The sequence below is a fragment of the Acanthopagrus latus genome, chromosome 2 (assembly GCF_904848185.1).
Source record: "Acanthopagrus latus isolate v.2019 chromosome 2, fAcaLat1.1, whole genome shotgun sequence".
Lineage (NCBI taxonomy): Eukaryota > Metazoa > Chordata > Actinopteri > Spariformes > Sparidae > Acanthopagrus > Acanthopagrus latus.
In genome coordinates this window covers 17653586-17675710 of record NC_051040.1, presented here as the reverse complement: position 1 = coordinate 17675710, position 22125 = coordinate 17653586, and the positions used below count along the sequence as shown (strand labels likewise).

General features: G+C 42.6%; 1 protein-coding gene across 1 annotated transcript in view; it reads right to left on the bottom strand.

The window, feature by feature from the left end:
• The window catches only part of pdgfd (platelet derived growth factor d), a 61638-nt gene extending 39774 nt beyond the window's left edge, over window positions 1–21864 (bottom strand). Inside the window, exon 1 of the mRNA XM_037087288.1 lies at window positions 21349–21864. Coding sequence (XP_036943183.1) covers window positions 21349–21469 — 121 coding nt within the window. The 5' untranslated portion in view covers window positions 21470–21864. The remainder of the gene's footprint in view (window positions 1–21348) is intronic.
• Between the last annotated feature and the right edge of the window lie 261 nt (window positions 21865–22125).

Genomic DNA, 22125 nt, shown 5'->3' with positions numbered 1-22125 from the left:
CAAGCTAAATCTCTGTACTGCACTGAACTAACATCTCTACGTCCTCCTTGTCTTGTGCCAGTCTACTTAGCATTGCTCCCATCCTCTGCGGTGATGTGTTCCTGTTTAACACCTTGGCTAAGCGTGCTGAATAATGCAGCGGGGACCAACACTCGCTGAGTCAGCAGCGAGGACAGGTCAGTGGAGACAAGGTGGCTGAACGGCTCCCCCAGCCATGACACACGAAGGCAGAGGCAGTGAACACACACATGCAGATGCAGGGGTGCTTGGTGGCCAACATATACATATTCATGGACACACACATTTACAGGAGATGCTTAAAGTTAGGAGCACATACAGTATATAGGTGCAGGGAGGAGAAAGGAAAGAACAGGAGCGAGACACACAGGTTGAGAGAAACCCACCAGTGCAAAATGGCATTTAGGCTCTCTGGGCATGAGATGGGCATGAAATGCATAATCAGTGTGTTTCATATTTGACAGATTTGCTTTCATAACAATGCATTATGGCACACCAATAAGGTACAATAGACTCTAATGTATATATTGGTCACTTTATTCACATTTGTCTGCTTTACTAAACCGCTTTAATAAGCATAATCGGTGAAACATTTATGGAGGCAATAACATCATTTTAGGACTGTGTCAGGGTTTATTTTTGGATTCAGAATGCACAAGTAAGTCAGTTGAAAGTACAGGAGTATTTCCTATGCAGGACCCCAGACTCCCACTGTTTATTACTGCAATTTGCAACCATTTTTGGAGACAGTGCGACTTGCAAAAATGTCCTCCATGATTTGGTTTTCTGAAATCATATCTCACGCTGTATCACTGTTATTTTAGATCACACCACCTTGCTCGGCATGACCTTCCCTCCGCTACCTCTGATTGGCTACGTTAAGTGGCTACGTTAAGTAATGCAAAAGTGCAACATTCCCCAAAAATTGAACAGAAGGGGGATGTGTCACTCTCTGGCTAAAACTGAGTGTTCAAGACACAGTGTGAAAAGGGATGCTGCAGCACTGCACCATCTGAGAGAAATTATGTATTTTTTGAAAAATTACAGTATGTAAACCTATTCTACTAGGACCCCCAAATAAAAGTACAAACTAGAAAATTAGCACAACATGACCTCTTTAAAGCAACACTTTTCCCTTAAAAAATGAAACCGAACATTGTTATTTCTGTAAATGTTCCGTATATTGCCAATGGATTTATCAGTGATAGAATTAAGATGGAATTATGTCTCACATTGAATGTCAACTTTGGTGGTGCTCCTAAAATTTACAGCACAGAGTGCTGGTGTAAAAATGTTGGAGCCTGGAGCCTTGCATTCAGATAAATTCTTCATGCACGTTTTTTATCAAAACCATAAGTTAACCATATGTTAACATGTAGCCTGGTCACAGATGCTCACACGTGCTTAATGAAATGTATTCACGAGGATAACTAACAAAAATGCAGAACAGCAAACACCTATACAAACTCTCAGTCAGTCCCAGGGATGTAAACATTAATTCAGAACAGATGCAGTCTTACACATGCACACATGCTGCGTCATGCATATTTGCGGTTAACATCCACATTCGCAGATAAAGTTTTTTTGCCCAAAACAGAAGGATGGAGGACGAGTCAAAGGACAACATCTGTCAGAGAGCTCCAACCTGCTGAATGCGGAGGGAGAAAAAAAAATTTCAGGAGAAAAGTGAGAGGAGAGAGGGATGAGTAAAAGAGAGACAGAGGGGATTGTAGCGACAGACTGTGAGGAGGTTTGGAGGGTGGGGCAGGATAGAGAGAAGCAAAGGATGAGGGATGAGAGGGGCTTGTCCCTGTTTAACCTCCTACACTGTGATGGAGTGTATTTACCAACACTTCATCAGCAATATCCTCCCTCTTTGTGTGTGTGTGTGTGCGTGCGGCTTCATGCAGAGTGTTGCATTATCTTCCATGCTATCTCTTCGTTACTGTACTTCATAGTTTCATAGCTTTGGGTTCCAAAGCACGGATCACTGCTACTGTAAGTCAGACAGAGGGTGAATTTCTGTTCGGCTTAAGGTTGGATAGAGGGCCGGGCCTTTGTTACACTTCTCACATAATGAAAAATGCCAAGGGAGTCTTCAGACACTTCTGATGTCTGTCGCTCAAAGTGGCAAATGTCACTAATGGCGGCTTTGGTACGATCACACCACATGCATTCTATGGATTTCTTGTGCTTCCTCTCCTCTGTGTGTGTGCGTACATTTAAGTGTGTCTGTTTCGAACATTAAGGGCTAATGCGATAATGTGTATGTGTTTGTGAGAGAGAGTAAAGTGTGTGTGCGTGTGTGTTTGTAAGGCTTGTTAGAGTAGCAGTTGGCTCCTGCTGACAGCTACTGCAGTCTGAACAGCAGGGCTGACAAAGACAATCAATTAGCCCTGCACACACACACACACGCACACACAAACACATTATATTCACATAAATATATGCACTGAATGAAACACATGTACAGCCATATACAGCTCATGCAGTTACAATATAATAAACATCTAATGTCCTAACAGTGCACAAATTAGGTTGCTTTTTTATCTCCCTGGCTTTATGTTTATAGTTGGAAATCAAGAACGAGAACCACTGATGACAGGTTCTAAAAAGTCTGATCCATTAGAATCACATTCATCCAAGCTTACTGATTTCTTTTTATCAATGCCTGCATGTGTTTTTTCTGGTAAATGCGCATCGCAAACCAATGATGTAACAATCCAGTTGGCAAAACCGAATATGGTGAAGCTTTACATTTCTTTATGTTGCTGCGAAACGCTGTTCTTTTAATCAAGTTAGGTTTGGGCACAAAAAACACATGGTTAGGTTTATGAAAAGATGTCGTTTTGCCTTAGAATACCTGTTAAAATATACATTTTTCACACCATCACCACCCCTTCCACCTCCTGATATCTCTATTAAACTTTAACAACCAACACTGTAACCCTGTGACTGGGCTGCAATGTCAAAAACTTGTGTCCACTCTGCTGGAAACTTTCAACAAGAAGTTGCAGCGGGCGGAGAGAAATGGTCTTATGAGTGGCTCCATTTCAAAAAGCATGATGAGAGCACTGCCAGTTATGTTGGTAGAGTGAGAATTTGATGCAAAGGTGAACACCAGCTATACGCTGAAACTTCGGCCTTAAAATCCAGAATAGTCTTGCACTCGACGCTCTGTGAACAGGTATCACTGCTTCCCAATCAAGCGGCATATCCATCACTCGGGATAAAATCCTGTTTTATAATAACATTAGTGTTGTACAGGGTTACCTGATTTCTCTAACCAGACTAAGAAAACCAAAATGAAAATAAATCCTGCACAAATATTTTCTCATTTCATCTATTTACAATGACAGACATAGCTCTTGGGCTAAAGCCAGCTGGGCAAAAAATTGATCAGGACTAAAAGGAAGCACTAGAAGGATCAGGAGGAGGTCACTGAGGGAACTGACAAAGACCTGGACCAATAAGCAGAATCGATAATTGGCATTGGTATGAATAAACTCCTATTGATCTCTGTCGATGTTTCAACATCCGACTGTGTGAAAAACTGGATGCATTTTTTCTGTTGCTGGGCTGTGTGTGTGTGTGTGTGTGTGTGTGTGTATTAAACTAAGCCCCAGCTGCAGTAGCGCGAGTTTATCAAATATCAGCGTTGAGCCCTCTGAGGGCTGCTCGGACGCTGTTTGCTTGATGTAAGTTTGTGTGTGCGCGAGTGTGTTTGCTCTGAGCGTTGTTGTGTGATGCTGAGCAGATGCTGATGTTTTGACAGCCATCCTGCTCCCGGTCTGTCTGCCTCACATCAGCCGAGTGTGAACACGCAAACACCAACCTGCATATATGTGTGTGTGTGTGTGTGTGTGTGTGTGTGTGTGTGTCAGGAAAAGCGCGTGTGTGTGGTCAGAGCGTGGGGTTAAGCAGTGGTCCGCCTGTCAGTGTGTATCTGACCTTCTATCTACCACTGGGATCACTTATCCTGCTGCAGGCTCCGCAGCAGCACATAACACCACCCTCCCTGCCATTTCCCTCTCTCTCTCTCTCTTTTGCTCCTTTTTTGTTAACTTTTCTTTCTGCCTCTCTCTCTCTTTTCTCCCTCTGATATCCCACTAACAATGTCGTCTCCCTTTTTTCTTCTGCGCTCCTATCCGTGTCCCCCATCCCCATTTCTCTCTCCACTCCCTGTCCTCTGTGTTTGTATTCTCCGCACTTCCTCGCTCTCTGCTGTGCAGATACAAAAATTCAGAGAGTAAATGATGAAATGAAAACAGGAGAGGAGGAAGCTAATGAAGACAAGAGGAGACAGAAAAAAAGGGGGGGGGGGGGGGGAGACGGCAGGAGAAATGCTGAGGTACACAAATGGCAAATCAGAGAGGGTGAGAGAAATATGGGGAGAAACGCTGACAGTCGGAGAGGGAAAGATAAAAGTGTTTGACAGAGGAGGGGAAAAAAAGAATCTTTTTCATTTGTGTCAGAGCACCATTGTCAGAGTAACAAAGAAATAGCTCTCACAGTGCACTAGAGGATTTCTCTCTCTCTTTCTCTCTCAGACACACACACACACATAAAACACACAACATGGATACACAAAGTGTTTATCTCTTTCCTTCAGCAGGGATGAATCTCCTGGGGTGAAAGAAGCTCCTGCTCTCATCTTTTTTGCAGTGTCACTTCTGACATTTGTCACGTTGTCACCCTCGCTTAGCCCCGGTAGAAGAGACTCGCTTACATGACACCATTCGTTCAGATTCTCAAAACTCCTCCCGGCAGGTATTGAAAACATTTGAAACATTTCATTGAGCGGTGTCATTTATGCCTCCTGTACTATTTCACAGAGGTCGGACTCTCAAACCAGACCCTCAAAATGTATTCCTTCACACGCAATGGATGACTTGATTACTAAACTCTGCACTCGCCACACTGGTTGTGTTATGCTGGGCCTAGTATACAGATAAGTTACAGGGGAACTGTTCAGGGGCGCTGCAGCAAAAAAGTGAAAACGACACTCAGCCGTAAAACACTGTCCTATGGCAAAGGGCTCATTGGGTTAGTGTCGCCTTGCATTGAGTGTATCATGTGTGGTTTTAACAGTGCACTCGTGTTTGTCTGCTTCAACTATCTCTAAAGCTTCATGATTATTTCCATCCATCTGTTTATCTGTCAATTATTCTTCTACCTATTTTACCTTTTTAAGTTCTCAGAGCCAAAAGAGGTCAGCTCAGACACCCAATTAAAATGTTGCTGTTTCTGCAAATCACATACTTTAAATCTGTACATTTTATGCTTGGGCTACACAAAGGATGGGTAGGTTTTCCAGTTTTGCTGGTCACATGTTCACAAAAGTGCCTTCTTTGATGCCGCCATCGTTTCACTCAGCTGAATTTATTTTATTTATCATTTTGATGTTAAACTTTAGAAGAGAGCAAGTTAAGTTGAACTGTTGCTGTGAGAGATAAAAACGTGTGGCACAGTTGACATGATGGACTGTAGTGCTGCTGTCATTCATGGGCTCTCATCATGTTCTTGGGTGCAGCTGAGTCACATGTGACAGCTAGTGGGGAAATTTGGTATTCTTGCTCTGGTATTAGAACTCATATCAAAATAATTTGAACAATGTAAAAACCCTAGTGACCACTACACAAATAATAAGGTAATTGTAGCAACCTTTGGGACATTTTGCAGGTGTTATTTGTTATTTTAAGCCAAAACATAATCTTTTCCCAGTTTCAACATTTGTACATTGTATGTCGCGGGGGCAGCTGTCTGAGCAGGGACACCCAGACTTCCCTCACCCCGGAAACTTCCTCCAGCTCTTCTGGGAGGATCCCAAGGCATTCCCAGGCCAGCTGGGTGACATAGTCACTCCAGCCTGTCCTGGGTCTTCCTCGGGGTCTCCTCCCGGCGGGACATGCCAGGAACACCTCCCGAGGAAGGTGTCCCGGGGGCATCCGAAACAGATGCCCGAGCCGCCTCAACTGGCTCCTCTCGATGTGGAGGAGCAGCTCCTCCCGGGTGACAGAGCTCCTCACCCTATCTCTAAGGGAGCGCCCTGCCACCCTGCGGAGAAAACTCATTTCAGCCGCTTGTATCCGGGATCTTATTCTTTCAGTCATGACCCAAAGTTCATGACCATAGGTGAGGGTAGGAACGTAGATTGACTGGTAAATCGAGAGCTTCGCCTTTCGACTCAGCTCTCTCTTCACCACGACAGACCGTATTACTGCGACTGCCGCACCGATCCGCCTGTCAATCTCACGCTCCATCCTTCCCTCACTCGTGAGCAAGACCCCAAGATACTTAAACTCCTCCACCTGAGGCAGTAGCTCTCCCCCAACCCGGAGGGGACAAGCCACCTTTTTCCGGTCGAGAACCATGGCCTCGGATTTGGAGGTGCAGATTCTCATCCCAGCCGCTTCACACTTGGCTGCCCCCGTGACCCAGCCCTGGATAAGTGGAAGAAGATGGATGGATGGATGGATACATTGTATGTTATAATATTTAAAGAGAGACTTCAAGACAATTTACACGGCAGCAAAAAACAAGTACACTAAATTGCCAAATGTATTCGCTTACCTGCCTTGACTCGCATATGAACTTAAGTGACATCTCATTCTTAATCCATGGGGTTTCATATGACGGGAAGTCTTTCCACAAGGTTTCGGAGTTTGTTCATGAGAATTTTTTACCCTTCGTCCAGAAGCGCAGTTGTGAGCTCACACACTGATGCTGGACGGGAAGGCCTGGCTCTCAGTCTCTGCTCTAATTCATCCCAAAGGTGTTCTATTGGGTTTAGGTCAGGCCTCTGTACAGGCCAGTAAAGTTCATCCACACCAAACTCTCTCATCCATGTCTTCATGGACCTTGCTTTGTGCACTGGTGCACAGTCATGTTGGAACAGAAGGGGGGCATCCCCAAACTGTTCCCACAAAGCTGGGAGCTTGGAATTGTCCAACATCTCTTGGTATGCTGAAGCATTCAGACTTCCTTTCATTGGAACTAAGGGGCCAAGCCCAGCACCTGAAAAAACAACCCCGCACACCATAATCCCCCCTCCACCAAACTTTACACTTGGCACTATGCAGTCAGACAAGTACCGTTCTCCTGGCAACTGCTATACCCAGACTCGTCCATCAGATTGCCAGATGGAGAAGCGTGATTCGTCAATCCAGAGAACGCGTCTCCAGTGCTCTTGAGTCCAGTTGTGCTGTGCTTTACACCACTGCGTCTGACACTTTGCATTGCACTTGCTGATGTATGGCTTGGATGCAGCTGCTCGGCCATGGAAACCCATTCCATGGAGCTTTCTACACACTGTTCTTGAGCTAATCTGAAGGCTACATGAAGTTTGGAGGTCTGTAGCGATTGACTCTTCAGGAAGTTGCAGACCTCTGCGTGAATACTATTGGCAATATAGTGTATTTTTCAATGGGAGTTAGGACATCTTTAGCTTTAAATGTGTTGTCAGGTATCTGGACATATCTGGACATCTCCTGGCATGTTTGTGACAACCACAACAGTTATCTTAAGGCAAAACATGCTGTTTTCCTAACCCTAACCAAGTGGTTGTTGTGTCTAAACCTAACCAGACAACAAGTAAAGTGCTGTCACAGCATTTTTTGAAAATTTTAAATGTAAAGTTTCAACATATCTGTAGTGTGAAGAAGTATACAATGCCATTAGGTTGAAGGTTTTGTCAATTTACTTCTCAATCAACTAATTCAGCACTGCCTCACTGCATTTCTATGCAGCAAGCACAGTCTACTTTGTTATTTGAAATGTCCCTGAAGACTTAGTCTGTGGACGTGAGCAATTTTAAAGCAGCAGCTCTCAGAGGTTTAAGTAGGCTCATGCTGAATAGATAGAAATTGCACACACACAGTATCATAAGCTGAATGCTAAACAGCTACTTTAGGTGTGAAAAAACAGAAAGATTGGTGGGTCAATGCTACTATTAGTCCAAACAGGCAAGCGTGTTTTAAGTTTGTATAGTTTTGAAAAATTAGCCCAGGGAATAAACGCCAGAATAAAATGTTGGCATTGTACTTTTATGCAAACCATTGATATGTGCTTTTAAAAAATGAGATATATCTGTAGCTCTCTCTCGCTATATATATATATATATATATATATATATATATATATATATATATATATATATATATATATATATATATACATATATATATATTCAAGTTTATATAAAGTTTCAAAGACTTTTGTTTTCAATCCTGCAATTGTTATAATTGAATAATGATAATATAACATTCTAATGATTTATACCTTAATACCGTGAAACCCTAAAATAGTCTGAGATGGTTATCTGTACTGTTGAAGACTTAGTCATATCACATTCAGATAACATGTACATAAACTGACTTTCACTTCTTTCAGGGGGAAAAACCAGGATGGTGGTGGCATAACATCTGGACTAGATGGCGAGAGACCACTGCTGGAGAGGACACTTCAACAATTGTAAGCATGAAGCCACTGGACATCTTTAAAGAAATTTCGGCGACAGACCCAGCAAAGCCAAGAATGACCTTTTCGTGACCATGACCAAGTGGTTTTTGTGCCTAAACCTAAGCAGACCATGAAAGGTTGGAAGGTTGCTAAACCCCAAACTGCTCCTGATGTGCAGGTCAGCAACTTGCAAGACAGTCGCTGCCATCCGTGTATGAATGTATGTATGAATTACTGTAAGTCGCTTTAGACAAAAGCATCTGATAAATGTAAATGTACAGTGCAAACATTTACTCTGCCGATACATACATACATATCAAATTCTCTGTGATTCTGAGGATTTTAAATTGTTTGCAAATCACTAAATGAAGACCTCGCCTTGTGCTGCATCTATCACCTGCTTTTTTTATACGTACTTTGCCTGCAGCTTGAAACAGATCAGCTGGCTTTCCATTATTACCCACCGTAAATCTACACATCTTCCAAACGGCTGCACTAGAGATGCTTTTAATTTCTTCCACAATCCCCCTTGGAGAGCCTGTTTCAATGCAACACCTTGTCTAGAGGGATATCAGTGTAATTAACACGCCAGCTGCAACTACAGTACAGAGGCGTGGTGCTGCAGTGGAGTTATTCCTGTAAATATAAAGTGTGACGTGGCAGCTCATGGTGGTCCAATGCTAGAGGACACTGACAGTTGCTTCTGCCTTTAATTTGTCATCCAAATGTGAATGCGTGTGATTGTATTCAGGGCCTCACTTTGAGTTGACTCACAGACCGAAACACACGTAAACTAAACTGCTGGGTTCATTACAAACCACTGCTGATTTACTCTAAATTACTTTCCTCAGTATACTTTATTTAAACTGTTAGCTCAGCGCAGTTCGAGGGCGAGACTATTTGTATTAGCGCAGATCTTTGCTGTAGGTCTGAGAGTGTTGCTGCACTTAGTCTTGCACGCTCCAGTACACACACAAACACACACGCACATGCACACACACACTTCCTACAGCGCCATCCATCCCCAAACACACAAACACCATCTCACTCTGTCCGTCTCTATATCTCCGACGAACTCGCACAATCGGATCAGCAGTTTTCTTATGCATTTACCGCAGAGTCACATTAGCTTTGTTTGTCAGGGACTCAGGCTGTCGGAGAGGCTCCATCATCCGTCTATCCTACGTCTTGTTAAAACCACACACTCCGTTCTGATGCCTTTATCATCCTTCTCTCTGATTAATCAGTGTTTATCTCGCCGTCAGAGGTGTTTAAACACTTCCTCTCTCCTCTCCAAACTTTCCTCTCCTTCTCTGCTCCTCTTAGCCCCCCACTCTCCTGTTTTTTTCTCCACTTTCACTGCTTATTCAGCACACTCCCTCCCTCTCTATCACTCTTTTCACACCCCTGCTCTGTCTCTTTTCATATCCGTCACTCCCTCACTCAGCTCACCTCATTTCATCCCCCTCTCTTCTCTTTCCTTCACCCGCATGTCAGCTAATTTTGTGAAGCCAAGTATTGGCAGGCTACGCCAGCGCTCTCCTCTCAAGCCCTCCCCTCGGTTCCTCCTCTCTGTGTTACCCCGCTCAGCCTCTCATCTCCCCTTCAATTATAACTTTTCACTTGTTTATTCTCCAGCTTTTTTTCCAGTTCTGTTTGTTAATTCCCCTCTCCCTTGCTCCCTGCAACCCTCCCCGAAAAAAACTCCTCCTTTGCCATCTTTATTCTCTTCATGTGCCTCATTTCATCTTCTCTTGTCTTTCATCCACTTTCTTTGTTGCTCCCTGCATCTCTCTCATCCCCGTCTCTCTGCACACAGCCTCCTCCACCTCCTTCTTTCTCTCCGACTCATTTTCCTGCTCCTCTGTTATCTGCATCCGACGCGCCAGTCAGATGGCTCAGCTGCGAGACTGACTACCACTCAACAAGGACTCAACATCAGTCTGCCTTTCTCTTTCTTTTGCTCTCTAAATCCCCCCTGCAGTACGCTGTGTCCTCAACTCGGCTCAATTTCAGAGTGAGATTAGAGCATTATTGGCTTATAAATTGGGTTAATATAGCCAAAAGAGAACAGTCAGCATCAGTGGATATAAATAAGTCTGAAGAAACCACAAAAAGTGTGCATTACTAAGCAAATGTATGAGTTGTAAAGCTACATAATGTACTGTAAGTGGATACCACCCCGTTCTCACTCTCAAAGGGTCAAGTACTGCAGCCTGGTCCGTTTGCCTGCGCTTCTCAGTTTGATGCTGTCTTAACTTGAAGTTAAGTGAGGTATCTGGACTGCTACACATTCTGATCTTTGATTTAACTTAGTTTAGACTTAACTATGACCAACTGCTTCACCTTGTGTGAGTTAAGGAATGTAGACGGTGAAGGGCTTACAGGTCCAGGGGTCTCGGAGTTATTATTTAGCTGTGTGTGTTTTAAAGGTTAGCAGAGGGCATCGCCACCATAAAGTACTAAAATTGAGTTTGACCCTCATGCCAGATGGTAGGAGATGTCTGAATGTTTACGTTCCCGTAGAAGGAGAGAGACCATTTGGGCCATTTTGAGGTATAAGGCCCAAGAAGGGACAGCAGCAGAGTTAGGCGATTTATGGAAGATGAGCAGGGAAACAGGTCAACTCCTCTTTCAGCCTATTGGATAGATGGACCTTCAGTTCATCAAAGTGACCAATTAGAAGAAGTAGGTAGGTACGGGCAAAGCAACTTTAAAAAGGCCTGCACAGGCAGAGAAGGGGGTGGTTACTTGTAGATTTCCTAAGATCGAAGGTTCGAGAGGATTTCTGGTAGAGCAGAGGGCAAAGCATTGGGCAGAACTTTGCCAGGATTTGAGAACAGCAGGGAGCGGCCGCCCTGGTTTGGACGCAGGCTTGAGATCTGTTTTAATAAAGATTGCTCTATCATTCCACCCAGCCTTGCCTCTGCACAATTCTTTCATCATCAGCCTATCCACCGACACCTTTGATGGAGACAGTCCAGAAACAGCACAAGTCAAGCGGTGGTTGGTTATTCGGCTAGGCTATTCATAGGACTTAAGGAGTATGTATGTTAACATATGTCAATTATGTGAATAACATCATGTACATTTCTTCAGTTTCGTACCTCATATTACTCATGTTATGTAGTCATTTTCATGCAAAGTATGGTCTTGTCTCAACCCCAACCGAAGAGCAACTGTTTGATAATGTTAACATTTCAATATACTTTCTGTGTTGTGTTATTTGTCAGCGTGCTGAAATAGATATTAAGTGCATTGAATCAGGAGATGTTGAGGTGCTGATAGGTGTATTTTCAAGAGAGGGAGGTCTTGATCCTCAATTATACCTCTTAGCAAAAAGGCAATTAACTATCAAACTAGGCTTTTAGTCTGCAAACACATGCCAACATTGTCCTCTATGAGCTACTGAGCTGACCGAGCAGAGGTGTGAGGTCAGGAAGAAAAGTAGTATTTTCACATATTGCTCACACTGGCAGGCGGGTAGCAGTAGGAAAGCAAAGAAGATGTAGGATGCCAGTGTTGCTGCATGGTATGGTACCAGTGTTCAGCTGTGACTAAATCCATGAACAATTAATATATTCTGTAAGATGTTACGGTCACATCGAGGTAGTTCTTCGCACACAACCCAAGTACGGATCTTAAGAAGCATTTCCCATTTCGTCAGGCTTCTTTTTATCTTCATCTCCTCGTTATTCATCTTAATAGGAGACAGTGAATGACGTTGGCCGCTACATGGACTGACATAATCAGTGTCAAAGAATTCAACCTTCTTCTGTGTCAGGGTTTTCCGTATGTTTGGATAATCACGAGGAATTCATTGTTCCTTTTTAGCAATCCCATGTGGGGCATGAGGTGAAGAAGCTTAATGGTGTTTCCACTTCACTGAGTGTGCACAAACGTAGCCTGACCCTCCCAATCTGGGGGGCCGGATTGGTCCTCTGCCTTTATCGTGTTGACAGAGTCGTACCTTCTTTTTCTTTCCTCTTTATACTTGAGGTTTTGTTCGGATACCGAGATCAGATAATCTGCTGATGTTTGGCACTTTACTCAAGGAATACCTTATCTTCCCCCTCCTGCACTCCTCTATCAGTCCTGCTTCCTGCCATCTCCTCCTTTGTACTCTGTCCATTTGGCTTGCCGTCGGTCTCGCTATCTCTCTTTGCAAGCTGACAGGGCAGAAAAGTGGAGGGACAGGTCTTTTAACTTGGCATATCTCTCTCTACACACCTTTTCCCTCTCCTCCTCCCCCTGTGCCCTCTAACTCCTCTAAGCTCCCTTCTAAACTTTCACTTCTCTCCCGCTGCCCTCTCCTCCTCAGCCGGAGTGCAGCCTCCTACAGTATGTGAACCTACACCAATCTCCACTCACTTTCCAATACATCATTATACACTCCTCTTCTTCGAGACAGTCCAAGCGGTCACCACCCTATTTTCTGTGCAGGGGAGGAAAACATTGTCGGCCAAATGTTTAGGGGTGGGGTACCTTTGGCTCATTCTCGTGTAGAATGTGTGCGCGCGTGCGTGTGTGTGTGTGTGTGAGAGAGAGAGAGAGAGAGAGACGACAAGTGATTAATGTGGGATTCCCTTGAAAGGGGAGATCCTGTAATTGTGTTTGTGTGTGTCGGCCTGGGTGGGCGGGTGGGTAGAGTTTCCATATTGGGTGTCCTGAGTGTGACTCATGAATTCCAATAACCTCGGTGACGCTCCTCCCTGCTGTCACCCTCGCCTTTCATAAGGGGACAAAAAGACACGTGGAACCTATTGAATCCGCGAGACAAACCAGGTTGATGGCCAGTCATCAGCGGCTCTATTTTTGCCAGAACCTCAAAGGGAGAGGTGTAGATTTCTTTCAGAATAGATGAGATGATTGAGATGAGACTTTAGATGAGGGTTTTTTTTTCCGAACGTCCTTTTACATTCGAAGCTTCAATTTCGAATTAGGCGTTGAAGATTTGTCATCGCACTTTATGACATCAGAACTCTGAAAGAAATTAGTCAAACAAAATCCTCAATTTGAATAAAGAGATTTGTCTGAGTCATCTATATGAGTTTGAGTTTTTAATTAAATCAATCTTCTTCACTAAATAGAACTTGTGCTGCGAGACCAGCTTGTTAATACATTATATTTATATTATAATAATACATTCCTCCTCTCCTCCTTTTTTGTGCTGCATGCAGGAGAGCAAACTGTTTTTTAGACCACAAGGAAAATTGTTCTTTTCAAAAGCTGAACATCGACAATTATGGTTCGAGGCAGGACAATTTGTAATGATAAGACATGCTGTGAATGTTTGAAATGATAATAATATCTATGTTTAATAATACATTTTGATTCAAACTGATATATCAGTTGGCTCGTATTATTCGATTACAAATATACAGTATTGTATTGGCGTATATGTTGTCCGATATGTGCCAGCATTAAGGTTATAATGTAGAAAAAGATGCTGGAGGTTATTTAGAATTGTTAAGTTCCCAGTAAAGTTCCCAATTTTATTGTACTGGTCTTATTTTAGACTGTAAATGTTATTCACGCTAAACTGGGGAAAAAAACAACAAACCTAATTTAATAATAACATATCTTTGTCATAAGCATTTGATAACCACATGCAGGGATCATTGCAAAACAACTGTGTAGATCCACTTCAGAGTTCAAATTAGAAAATCGAGCATTGGTTGGGCTTCAGTTTGGACTTCACAATTCTTTGGAGTTGTGCAAACAGTCTAATACTAATATGATACTAATAATAGTAAAACAGCCTGATCTTTATCCACAACTGTGCAGTACTAATGTATTCAAACAGAGGAAAAACAAAGGGAGCTATGCACCATGTAAATGTTGATTAAGAATTTGAAGGTCATTGTTAAAAATCATGTTGAAAATATATATATTTTTTTCTTTACAAATTACCTCAGATTTAGATGTGTTTTCATTTGAAAAGGTTGTGTGATGTGACCGAGGGCTACAGGGCAGTTATTACACTGACCTTTAAGTGAGATTGTTTTGCCAAACTGCTGTTTCTGCGACTGAGAATCGAGTCAGCATGGACATGACAGAGTCCTTCAAGTGCTGAGGAAAATGAAAAATGAAATGTCTACAACTGGGCGGAGTAAATCTACTGAGAAAGACTAACATAATCACTACTTTTCAAACGGCCTCATATGTCTTTACTGTGGTATGTACAAGGATATTTTTCCCTGCATGTTTGGATGGCCAAGAATGTTTTGAATGACTGCGTATCCTTTGTGTGTGTGTGTGAGAGAGAGAGAGAAGAGAGAGAGAGTTTGTGTGTGTGTGTGTGTGTATGTATGTGTTATCGGAGGCAAGGCCACTTTGAGTTCTCAGACACAGTCAAGGACCATGACATCACACTTGCTGATATCACGACCGCCCAGCTCAGGACTTTGACAGCCTGCGTGCTTTTGTGAGCAGGGTCACTCGCATGTTGCTTGTGCATAATGCATGTACTACTGTGTAACTTTTTTTTCCCTTTTGGTTAAATTCTCCATCTATGCCCAGTTTTTTACAGTGTGAATGTAGGCGTGTGTGTGCGTGTGTGTGTGTGTGTGTGTGTGTGTGACACGGTGTCACATTATATTTGCTCACAGGTTGAAATAGCTTTTGATTAAAAAGAGCTGAAACGGATTGGGGAGCGATGGGGAGATAAAGACAGAAATGAGAATGGGGCAGACTGAAAGAGGAGGACCTGGAGAGATGGAGTGATATGTAGCAGGAGAAAGACTGATAAGGCAGCACTGAAGGGGGACGGCAGCAGATAAGAGAGGAACTAGTGGAAGAAAGAAAAAGGGGGGAATCAGAAGGATACACTGTCATATGAGATGATGTGGCTCCGTCACTGACTACAGGTTATATTCTCTGTTCAGCATCGTGTGTTTATGCAGACACAGTATATTTGCAGAGTCGGCCTCTAATTATGAAAGCTTGTGAGTAATAGCTGCACAACTGTTGGTAATGTTAAAGTCAACAGGACTAAAAAAGATAACAGTGGACAGCCCCTTAGACTCACACTGTACAACAACAGTGATTGTGCTCATTGGTAGTAGTATTCACATAGGGCTGATGACACACACATCTCTGTGATGGGACTGTTAAAGTGGAAACAGACAACTTATCCACCCTTTGCATTTCCAAGTGGTATTATCATTGCAGCTGCTGTCAACTTTTTGCTTACCTCGGAGCAGCAACTACTGACATCACAGCACAAAACATGACTTTATTCATCCACCCAGTCTCTGAAGGAGACACGAAGGCATAAAGAAACAATGTCAGGCTGCTTTTTCCTCGGTGGCAAAAACAATAAATTTGCTCATTGAAGCTGGAGTTGATAGGGAACTGATCTTAATACCTTTTTTTTTCAAAGCTATTTTAATGTGTAATTAACTTTTACTTCATGATTGTACATCTGTACCAGTGAGATACAGCACATTGTATTAATAATAATCTACATCAGCACTGATGTTGCATGTATTGTGTTGCACATTGTGCATGTTATTTGTGCATTTTATGTCATTGTTATATTTTTCTTTGATATTCTTTAAACTTTGGTGTGTTTTTCATTGCAAAACAGAATTCAGAGTGGAAAGCAAAGGAAGAATTTCACTGTACGGGAAACCCACTTCTTTATCTGTGACAATAAGACGCTTTGACATTGACTCGATAATGATGAGTTGAACCAAAAATGTGTCTTTTGCCAGTTTCAGAGGGAATCATTTAAGCACTTTAATGTTGATTTCTGGCAAGGAATGTTAAGAATGTGTGAATTTCTGTTGGATTCTGCACATCTAAGGATAGACTCTCTCTGACTGCGTCTCAAAGCTTCACACGGATCGGACATTTACACACTCACGTCACAAACTGCCAACCAGTGCCAGACATTTTCTCTAATCACAATGTACAGCAGAGGCTCAGAACAGAAAGCATCTTTATATTAAAGATGAATGACACCATATTTGCCCACCATATTAACACAGTTAACTGTGTCTTTGGAGTGAATTGCATGATGGTTTTCAGTTCGCCTTTTTCTGGCTGGCAGTGTCAGTGACTGACTATATTCTGCCTGTGCCTGCTTTTACATGTACATATTCCCCTGCCCGCAAGTGCTGCTCGCACACACACACACACACAAAAACAAAGTATTGTGTAATAGGTTTTATCCTATCTGGGTCATCCGGTCTGCTCAGCAATGATAATAAGTTGTTCGGGGCAGAAAGGCCAAACAGTGTTTACTCTGCTCTGTGTGGTTACGTGTGTATTTATGTGTTTCCTTTTTTTTTTCTTCTTCTTTTTTTTTAACAAATACACTCTGTCCTCACGTCTCACCCCCTATAACCTCTTTACTGTAATGCACACACTCTTTAATGGCAGGCCAAAAAAGAGCAAGCGAAACGCTGAACAAACACAGCAGGAAAAACCTTGGGGGGAATTCCTAGAAGTGAGCTGAGACATTGTGTCAGAACACACACACACACACACACACACACACATATATATATATACAAAGGTATACACACACACACACACGGGCACGTTCACAATGGATGAGTGAAAGCTGCGGAGCCCCCCATCAGCTTCAGGTTCACTCCTGCACATGGAAAAACAGCTAATCAGCAGCATTCAATCAAATGATGGAACTAAGCTCCCGTATTCCACATAAGCCGCCTGTATATGCATAAACACGGGAGCACACACGCCCACACACACATACAGACACACACACACACACGTACATGTTCGTGAAGATAACTAGCGGGTGTTTTTGGAAGACTGCATGCGGCAGATTAAAAAGATGTTAGGAGCCTGTGCAGCAGCCGGTCCCAATAGCAGCTATCACAGAGACTCATCGCCTTTGTGCAACAAAAGATCGTCAAGTGATCAAAGAATCTGCTCTCAGATCTGTCCTGATCTGATCTGATTTGATGGGAACAGAACGTAAAAATGGCTTCAGTGAGCCGCTGCTCCTGAGCGACGGCGTCCAAAAACAGTTACATCATCTCATCTTCAGACCTCCTTTGATGGAACGATTAAACACTCCACTGTCTTAAGGACTGCTGGTTAGAGTCGTGATTAAAATGCTGACCCTCTGAAACAGTGCAAAAAAGAATGACAACTATATTGATGATTATAACAATAACTAAAATGACAATGATGATCATTGACACTGATGAACCATGTTGTTCTCTAACAGCAGCTTCAGATTTGTTGGCAGCTTAGAAGAAAAATAAACTGACGACCTGTTACTGTACACTGCATGATCAAACAAACAAAAAAAAAACCAATAAATTCTTCAGACACAAGATGAGTTGGGAAAATCTAACACTCATTACAAGAGTAGTTGTTTGTATGGCTCAACATCAATTATCCTGGCGATCATCAAAAGGGACGTCAAACAGGGACTTCCATGACCCCATCAGTAGGTCTGCACATCGAACTTTGATACTTTCATGGCACCGAAGGAATTGTCTTGACGATTGAGTACCATAACATATCCTGTCATTTGATACCAAACACCAAAGGAGTTATTCTCAGCCTCATCAGCAAGCCAGTAAGCATGCAGCATGTTCGTTGTGCCAAGATCTAATGGTGCTGTTAGTGTCGGGGAGTGCAGGATAAACACCAGGTTAGGCACAGAGACAGGCCTGAAAATGTTTATGACAATTTCATCAAATTCGTATCAAAAATCAGGTGCATGGTCACATTGTCTTATCAGCCCTGAAGACCATGTGGCAGTATTTCTCAGGTAAAATTATGTTTTTTTTAAAGTATAATTTGCAGCCTTTATAAGGGTTTTGTAAGGTGTATGAATAGAACTGTAAGAGTAAACCACCAGAAAAGTGGTCATTGTCACTGTTTCTATCTTCATCAAATCACTCTGAAAGGGATCTCAAATACATCTTCAGCCGCTGTTGTTGTCATCATAGTTGTGGTGCGGTTGTCAACTTTGTGTTTATAGTTATTATTATATCACTGCTCTTGGTATGAACTCCCACTTCAAGTGACACATGCTGTCATCCTGTGCCTGATGAGACACATGGAGAACAACGGCCTCTTTAACGTTTAGGGCCACGCTTTCCTTCGATCATTTCCTGACAACATCATCACAGGGAGTTCCCAAATTTTGGATTAGTTCGACAGATGGCAAGTGTAGGCAGCTCTGGGACAGATTATTTCTTTCGATTTGAGGTCCACACAAACCTTCAGTAGGTGTTTATATTGTAAAGTATTCATTCAAGGCCTAGTGTGGGTTTGAAACACATGAGCTGAGACACAAGCCTGCTCCAGCACAAAGAAGTATTTTTCTTTTAAAATGAGGCAGAAGTGTATTTCAGCGAGAATCTGATCATATGTAGCACATTTACAATAATGGTTGCGTTGTTAATGGTACCAAATGTTGTTGATTATAGAAGGAAAGCAAGCAAAAGCAAGACTACGATAACATTTTCTGACAACGACTGCAGTCTTGAGTGACACAGCTGAGATGCTGATCTGATACAGAACTAATACAAACGCCCATTTCTCAAGAATCATAAAAGCATGTTGAGCTTTAACGCTGCCTCCTTCTGATGTTAATACTTGCTCTTCTCCCGTGAGAGTGACTTTTTATGCCGCTGGTGTTTTGATTCTTGACCGAACAGAGTTAGTGCAGCTGCCGCCTCCTTACAGCATCAGCGTCTATGTTGTAACAAGCCATTTCTTTGTTTTCTCTCCTGTCTGTCTGACATTCATCAACTGTACTACAACTGTTGTGTTTCCACTGAGTGATACACAAACATGATCATATTGCAGTTATTTTTAGATATGTTGTGAATGAGATATATATATGTGCTGAACAAATGTGTTTCCCGGGCATGTTTATAGCACCACAGCGCTTAAATGAAACCTATTATGAGACCCTCTGGACGTCACGTGACGTCACCATGTCACACGTTCGCATCATTTATTCCTGTAATCATGGAAGACACGAAGCTAACTGGAAGCGGAAAACACCACATAGTTGACTGGTGATACGGTGGGTGTTGCTGGCTCAGGCGTGTGTGAGCTGACCAATCAAAACAGATCGGGTATAAGGAAGGCGGGCCTTAAAGAGGCAGGCACTAAAACAGAACTTCTTACATATAGTGACGCTGTATAATAATACTGTTGCATCCTTTGCGCTTAAAAGCTTGTAAACCTGTTCTAGCTGTAACCCAATATAAAATTATGAACCTGAAAATGAGCATATGTCCACTTTAATTTATAAGGCTACATTATAACACAATTTACCTTTTCCAAAAAGCTATGGCTCCTGTGATTTGGATACCGCACCACATTGCATTTTCAATATAATCTGTCCAAAAGTCTGACACTAACTTCTCAAAGTGTGTTCAGACTTGATGATCAGCATCATGCGGGTTCAGTTCAACAGCAACTCACACTGAAAAGAAAATAATCTGAACTTTTCAGAGGTATTTGATGGGGGGCAAAGGTCACTGAGATGGAGGCTACCTAATGTGTCCGTGTTATTCTTCTCCTATAAACACACAGGCGGGAGGAGTGAGAGGTGAAACAGGCCTTGGGGGCAGTCGTCCAGGTCCGAACCTAATACAGTGGTATTTTCCTGTTTCCCTGCCAAAAGCAACCCTGCAGCTGAGTGCATGCCTGTGTGCGTGTGTGTGTATGTGTGTGTTTAATCAAAGGTACTGCAGCACCAAGACTTTAGCCTCAGGGCCAAGTGAAAAGTAAGCACTGGCGCACCTGCAGGAAGTTAGTTAGTTAGTTAAGCTTGGGGAATCTGAAGGAGATGAAGGAGGTGCACTGAAGCAAAGTCCTCCTCTTAACTGACGTGTTGTCCGACACACACACACACACACACACACACACACACACACACACACACACACACACTCCTTCTTCAGTTCATAAAAATCTGAAATATGTGGAACAGCTTGTGATCTGACAGACTGCGCTCTTCCTCAGTGTCCACAACTTCTTCTCCTTCTTTCACCACCCTGCTGTTGCCCTCTCTGCTTTGGGTTTTATCAGTGTGCAACAGCAGGTCGTTCAACAAAGCAAACCTTGTCAGTCAGTCGTTACACATAGAAAGAACTGATGCCTGTAGGCCACCACAAGACTTTATAAACAATATTTTCTGATTTGGCACTTAAATAAAGTTCTATCAAAATCAGTGTAACAACTCAGAAAGAGCATAAAAAGGACAAAAAATGAAAACCTTATGCTCTCATCTAACTCTAAAACAGAAAAGCCTGAAGCTTGTAGAAGCAAAGTTAGACACATCAGCTACAGTCAGTGTCAAAGTCATACTTGAGTAAAAGTAGAGATATCCTGTTAAAAAAATAACTTTGGTAAAATTGAAAGTCACCCATATAAATAGTGCTTAAAGTCTTAAAGTAACTTTTATCATATATAACAGTATTTCAAGTATTTTTCTGGCAAAACTGAACATAGCACCAAAATTAATTTAAACGTATCTGCCTGGACAATTATTGGATCAGATTTTCAGATTATTACTATTACTATTATTATTATTATTATTATTATTATTATTATTATTTTTTAATCATCGAATTTGCAAGAACTGCACTTATTTGGCTCTGATGCATCCTGTCATCTGAAAAATAACTAGGAACTTAAGTTATTAGATTAACGTTATGTATATTTCCCTTCGAAAATGAAGTATAAAATACCAGATAGTGGAAGATACGCAAGTAACTTATACTCACTTATATATTTGCATGTATACTTTTCTACAAGGTGGTCACTTTATCCAACAGTTTCAGCAGAACAGACATAAACTCTGAAAACAAATAGCAACACACGCAGCGACAGACTGAAACACTGAAGACACCTCACCGTCTCTCCTGATGTTGCCCCTCATCACTCTGGCGGTGGAGACCTGAGCCCTAACGAACCCGGTCATCGAAGTCCCCAACAATAAAACCATCCACATCTGGAAAAGCAGCTCTCCACTCATGGTGACGACGGACTCTACAACACACGCTCAAATAAAACACGAACTCCCTCAAAAATAAACTTTCCAAACTATCTCACGGGATCCACTTGTCGCCTCCTTTATGCCCGACGCCTGGCGCACACGGTGTCCCGTCCTGTGCCAAACACTGTGTCCTCTTCCCGAAGTTGCGCGCCCACAGACACCGAGAGCAACGCTCCGAAACTGTGAAGTGCAGGTGGCGGGTAATATAGCTCCCTTCACGGTCAGACATGAGCTTACAGGCGCCGAACTTCTTATCATAAATTCTGTTCAAGTCACTGAGAAATATCCCGCATACTTTGCTAGTTTTCTGTCTGACGCCTGTGCGCTCCTCTGAAAGTCAGCGCGTCAAACTTTGCCAACTGAGCGGTGCGCGCTCACTGTGTCTCTGCATGCGTGCATGTGTGTGTGTGTGTCTGCGTGATGTGGGTGTGTAAACTGAGCGAGATGCTGAGGCGGCAGGTCAGGGAGGGAGAGAGTGACACACATTTCAATATGTACTTTAATGGGAATAAACATCTATCTATCTATCTATCTATCTATCTATCTATCTATCTATCTATCTATCTATCTATCTATCTATCTATCTATCTATCTATCTATCTATACTTAAGGAAGGCACAACATGTACACTATGA